The sequence below is a fragment of the Saccostrea cucullata genome, unplaced genomic scaffold (genome assembly GCF_032062105.1).
Source record: "Saccostrea cucullata isolate Sc308-1 unplaced genomic scaffold, CSIRO_AGI_Scuc_v1 ctg287, whole genome shotgun sequence".
In the NCBI taxonomy this organism is placed as follows: Eukaryota; Metazoa; Mollusca; class Bivalvia; order Ostreida; family Ostreidae; genus Saccostrea; species Saccostrea cuccullata.
The window spans coordinates 235,097-241,079 of NW_026930709.1; the positions used below are offsets into that span (position 1 = coordinate 235,097).

Sequence of the window (5,983 nt, forward strand, 5' to 3'; positions counted from 1 at the left end):
GGTATAACAAACAAAATAAAGAATTCCAAGTCAAAGCAATCAGAGACGAGGCCAAATGGAGTGCCAAATAAAGTTTAAAAATCTCTCAAAGGTTGTCAGGTAAAGACGTCCATGGAAGCTGATGACAGTTGTGTGGACTCTGGGGAAGAAGCCTATTAGCAGATAGCTAAAGAACTTTTATTCCTAACGAGGCCAAACTTTAGAACAATTTCATTTCGAATCCCTTATGATATCTGTATGTTGTCCCATGAACTTCAGTTATTAAAAGAATTAAAAGCCATTTGATTATGCATTCAAAACACGCAATGTTATTGATTCCAAAAGTAAACCACGATGTAGATTATCCTTTGAAAAATTTTAAAAAGTATAATCTTTTGCCACCTTTTATCTCTTGGTGACGACCCAGCAATGTTGTTATCCAACATATATCCCAAAAGAAATCGACAATTCAGCAAAATAACGGGTTGATATCACAGAACCCATGAAAAATCTTTATATGGCCTTCTCAAAATGGCAGGGACCAAATTGTTATTGATTCTCAGCCCCCCCCCCCCCCCTTCCTTCCCCGATAATATCAGACGGAAACTCCCTTCTTAACTTTTTTTCGGACAGAAACTAATGATAAAAATAATAGTAATGGAATTAAAAATTCTTAACTACTCAACTATAAACATTTATTGATAACTATAGAAACGATAGCTTGCTATATCGAAGGAAAATCAAGTATTCAAAAAAGAGGGGGTAGAGAATTTAGTTATATTAATTTCACTTTCTGTACTTTTATACAGTTGCATGCCCATATTTCTGTAGCTTCTGTAAAATTAAATGCGCCGTGACCTTAAAGCTTTAAATGGAACAATTAAAAAGGAATTCTGTCGTAAGGAATTCAGCAGTAAAATAGGGGGATCGGGTGTTAAAAAATCAAAACAACCTATTATTCTGTATGGCTACGAGATGGAAAAAACGTAGATTCGTAGATTCTCGGTCTTTATAGATCACGAAAAATACCACTCTTTTTTTTTTTACCGATGGCTATTTTATGAAGTCCTTGAATTTCGCAAAAATAAAATGTGATGAAAAAGTAAAACAATCCGGGGACCAGAACCTACCAAGGACTCGAAAGCATTGTGTGTTGTAATTTGATCGTCTATTTCTGCTTACAAATATCAGCAAAGCATCCCCATTTTTACATTGCTCTTACTATAGATGAATTAACACGGGTATCAATTACGAATCGTACGACTAAAACTGGTCTGATTTTACTGGGTGTATGGTAAGAAGTGGTTTAATCCGCAGGCGATCCCCGTGGTCTTCGTTGTTTGTCAACATGGTCAAATCCATTCAAAACCTCGTTATTGTGAACAAAGCTCAGAGGGGTAAAAATTAATCCGTCCTTGATTCGACAAATGCCACTTTCTTAAAACATTCAGAGGTAAGATATAGTCAATGTGCGAGACCCTCTCTGGTGTTGGAAAACGTGTAATCTAATCTATGGCAGTGCATTTGCACAATTTAATAATGTACTTTTTTTTGTGGAAGTTGAATGATGTTTTAATTAATTAATTAACAGCATAAAAAATGACCACATTTTGATTTGTTGTTGTCTTTGTTGTTGTAAGTTTCTTGAAAAAAAAAGCCATTCATTTTTGATAAAATAAGAAAATTGATCTCACTCGTGTTCGATCTTCTTCGTTACGTCCCAAAGGCGGAGCTGTGTTTGGATAGTACACAATAAGTAACCAATGTAAACACTTTGAAAATCATTGTCTGAAGCCGTTCTTGTGTAAATTCTTATTTTCTCAAATATTGATGTAACTTTTACATAGTGATAATTTTTGTGCAGTACCTTGTCAATATATTGTCCGTAACTCTTTTTATTGATATTTTTCTTTTCTTTTTGAAAGATTGTGCGAGTATATAAATATACACGATGGAAGAACATCGAAGATTCTCCTGCATGACCGAAAACGGTAAGTGTCCTACTCATATACTAAAAATCCTAATAAAATTTATCATGTGAATAACGATTTTAAAGTTTGCAATTGAAAGAAAATATGAAGTAAAAAGTTATCGGAAATCCGAAACCCATCTCTTTTAGCAATGGTATGATTTTGAATAATAGAGTGTAAAATCTGAAGATTTTTTTTTTGCGTTGCTAATAATATAAGATGTTAATAGCATAATTTAATGTGTTGTTATAAATGTGTGTTTGAATGTATTTGGTTTAATCACCAAACATAAAAAAACTTATATGCTACCAACTTTTTCCATCTCCCAACGAAGATGGAGGGAATATAGAAATTAGAAACACCCTTGTGCATTTGTGTGTGTTTTAGTGTGTTTCTGTGCGAAACGGCGTTTTTGCATCGGGATCGATGTTGAATGTTCTCTTGATTTTTTTTTGAGGGGATGCTCCGCTTTACGGTGTCTTTTTCGTTTCAAACCTATCCACGGGTTGTCTTTTTGGCTGACATCGGCTCACTGCGGGTGTAAACCATCGACACCAGATGCTTACTATTTGAACAGTCACTGTCTTCATATAGGGTTTCGATTCCACTTTTGGAATTTCCGGGGGTCCATGGTTTATGCCTTGTTAGTAAATTGTACTATATACAATTTTAAGCCCTTGTCTTCTTGGGGCCCTCTAAGCATGTTCAATTATTATACAAATAAAATTTGGTGAAAATCGTACAACAAAAAATGAAAAGAATTTTAAATAGATTAATCCAATTAAACCAACGTGACCCAAAGTCTGAATATTGTGACATTCATAATTCGACAATTGAAAAAAAAGCAATAGCGAGCAAATAGAAAAAAACAAGCATGTTTTTAAGAAAACAGAATATTTGCGTAATCCGAAGTTTACATATCAAAGATTAAGATTATGACAATTAAAACAAATAAAAAATTAGCATTACGTCACAGGTTTAAGAACAGAAAGAATAAGAACCCGGGGTGTCATAGAAAAAGTCAGAGAGGCTCATAACATGTTATTGTGTGTGCATAAGATCAGAATCAATATAAAGAGGGCATTCTTAAGAATTAGCGTCGCCAATGACAGGGGTTTTGAAAGTATCCTCCTTAGGGCAATATGGGGATTGTTTGCGTTACTCGTGTGTTTGCAAACATTTTGGTAATCTCACCAATAACATAAATAATCGGCGTGACCTTTTGTGTTTGAGACTGAAATTGTTCAGGGTGTAAAAAATAGAAAGGGAGGGTTAGGGAATGCTATATAAATTGAATCCAGTGTAGTTTTATCTTAGACGCAGTGATTACTGTTTGATAAATGCGAAAGAAGGGATAACCTGTAATAGAAATCACGTTCTGGTATGTTTTATGTTCTTGACCTTTTAATCACAGAGGGATAATTTGTCATGTAACAATTCGGTCTGATTTGTTTACTTTCCTATACATGTATATATATATATTTTTTATAGATTTCTAGTAAAAACTAATTAATATGTTCAGTTGTCTTGGAATTGTAAAAAAATATCTTCTCCGTATTTGCAATTCAGATTTGTGTTTCTTGGAATGTATGATAATTTCCACATGGAGTAAATCGGTTTATGGACTTAAAAATGAATATAAACTTAGTTTTCCGGAATGTTTCCCGTATTTATTATTTAATTTTTGTATTCAGAACGTGACCTATATATGTATGAGTAGGCGTATAACAGCTCATCCGGCTTCTTTCGTAATGAAAACATGATGAGGCAGCCTATTGTCACACATATACGGATAATCAGATGTTGGTTCACCGACACTATGACATAAATTACTTGTAATATGTTGTTATATTGTCAATGAATAAAATTCTTTCAAAGGCCTTGTGAGAAATTCAACCCATGTAATTGGTTCAAAATAAACTAGTTTATGTAGAATTACAATATTATATTCAAAAGTAAGTACATGTACAATTATATAGTATGTCAATCCTGACACAATCAATGATTCATACTATACGTTTTTGTCAAGTTTATTCTTTGCCTTGGTCACTCAAAATGTCCGTCATATTTTTGTGTAATTTGCCAACAGAAAACATTTAACAATATCATATTACTTTTTTTCAGAACACGACCTGTACGAAATAAAAAGGAAAATGAAGTCAATGACCAAAAGTTCATCGACAGATACAATCATCAACAACGAGTCATCGCCGACACAGAGAAAATCCGGCCTCATTAGTAGGATGAAAAAGAGGCTTGCAATGAACTCCTCTAGCCTCAACAGTGTTCAATCATCATCCTCCATTGGAAGCGGAATGGATAATCTCAGCGCATCACCATACGAAAACTATCTGGATTTATCCTCTGATAGCTCCAGCGAAGAAGAGGAAGAAGATTGTCACGTGACAGAAAATCCAGATGGTCACGTGAACGCAATCTTCACATTCGATAATGATTCTTATCCTCGTGCTGCTTTAATGAAAATTTTCGGATGTGAAGGTAAGCAGAAAGGCTGTTTCAAAGATGCCACGGATGTGCAGAGTTTGGGCAGGGGAAAGTGTATAGTAACAGACATGATCAATGGACGAATTTCGACCTTCAACCGAGAAGGTAGACCAAAAATCATAAGGTGTAGTTGGGCATTAAGAGAACCATGGTCCTCAGCCATAATCTCAGAAAATAAAATCGCCGTCACATCTAGAAAAGACAAAAATGTATCAGTCATTTCAATGCATGGAGATATTCTGTTCTCTTTTGGAGGTAACTTTTTTCAGTGCCCTTCTGGTGTAGCGGTAGACAAAATTGGTCGGTTCATAGTAACGGATGCGTTATCTAATGACGTGTCGGTTTTTTCTCCGGAGGGAAAATGGTTGTTTAATCTTGGAGACCCATTGTCACCCATTCAGCAGTTCCAATCTCCCCGCTATGTACATATCAGCATCAATGGCGACATAATTGTGTCTGATTCTGGAAATCATTGCGTCAAAGTCTTTAATGAACATGGTAACTTCAAATTCGCATTTGGACAATTTGGCCGTCAGGAGGGAGCGTTTAAGTCTCCTCATGGCGTGACGTCAGACGGAGAAGGAAACATCATCGTGGCGGATCATTACAACGACCGTGTGGCATTATTCTCAAAGAGAGGGGAATTCCTCAGAAACATTGTTTCAGCAGAAGACGGGTTGTTGCATCCACAGGGTGTGGCGCTGTCTGGTGATATGCATTTGTTTGTCACACATGGAAAAATGAAAGCTACAGAAGTTATAGTTTATTCATTTAATGATAATCATCTTGAAATTGTGTGAATTTTGAGCATTTTTCATTATGTTTAATACCAAATTACATGTTGAAAATTTATCCCTGTGACTAGATAGTTTAATGATTCATGTATGTCTGCATAAACAAAAGATTATACTTAGACTGTAGTGTTCTCATTGACATGTTATCAATCAACTTGGAAAAGTAAACAGCACTCTTCATGAAATCTTGGTTTCGTCATGCCAATGTTATTTTAGTGTTTAAGATTTGTTGAATCTGATATTCTAGTCAAATCATGCTTACGTACAGTGTACTAATATGTGAATCTGATGCATTCATTAGCACAAGAGATGCCTACATTGTAGCTCTAAATGTATTTTTCGTATCCTGGCAAGAGAAACGATATTGTTTAAAAATTTGCCAAGTTTTTGTATAAAATTGAACATGAAATGTTTATATGCTTGTGTGTGGGTATTTTTTTCAGTATACATGTAATAAACTGTGGAAAGTATGAAAGTAAAAGAATATTACATGAAGCATATTTTTTGTTTTAATCTGAATTTTGGAATTTTTTTTTTTTTGTAAAATAAGATTTTATATGATCTTCTCATGGAGAAATATTAATTCCAAAATCTTACATTACTGCATACCTACAGGACACTTAAATACTTATATGCGAGCCACCTTTTTGCATATCTACATGACACCACAAATCGTATTTCAAAGGGTGATTCTGCTACTGCCTAAAGTTTAGGAGGAGTTCTGGGAACACGTTG

At 34.7% G+C, this 5,983-nt stretch overlaps 1 protein-coding gene across 2 annotated transcripts; it reads left to right on the forward strand.

The window, feature by feature from the left end:
- The first annotated feature begins 1,050 nt into the window (after nucleotides 1-1,050).
- Nucleotides 1,051-5,328, forward strand: LOC134229754 (tripartite motif-containing protein 2-like). 2 transcript variants are annotated; one of them, XM_062711541.1, is made up of 3 exons: nucleotides 1,051-1,432; nucleotides 1,905-1,970; nucleotides 4,074-5,328. In XM_062711541.1, the coding sequence occupies exons 2-3, from the start codon at nucleotides 1,931-1,933 to the stop codon at nucleotides 5,252-5,254; spliced, it is 1,221 nt and encodes a 406-aa protein (XP_062567525.1). In that variant the 5' UTR covers nucleotides 1,051-1,432; nucleotides 1,905-1,930; the 3' UTR covers nucleotides 5,255-5,328. The 2 variants fall into 2 exon arrangements, with proteins under 2 accessions (XP_062567525.1, XP_062567526.1); XM_062711542.1 differs by lacking the exon at nucleotides 1,051-1,432 and adding an exon at nucleotides 1,726-1,744.
- Nucleotides 5,329-5,983: the final 655 nt, after the last annotated feature.

Excerpts from the sequence above, each read along its gene's own strand:
- LOC134229754 (XM_062711541.1), top strand. The coding sequence starts at position 1,931 with ATGGAAGAACATCGAAGATTCTCCTGCATGACCGAAAACG. Across the intron at positions 1,971-4,073 it reads CTCCTGCATGACCGAAAACG|AACACGACCTGTACGAAATA; the intron begins GTAAGTGTCCTA and ends ACTTTTTTTCAG.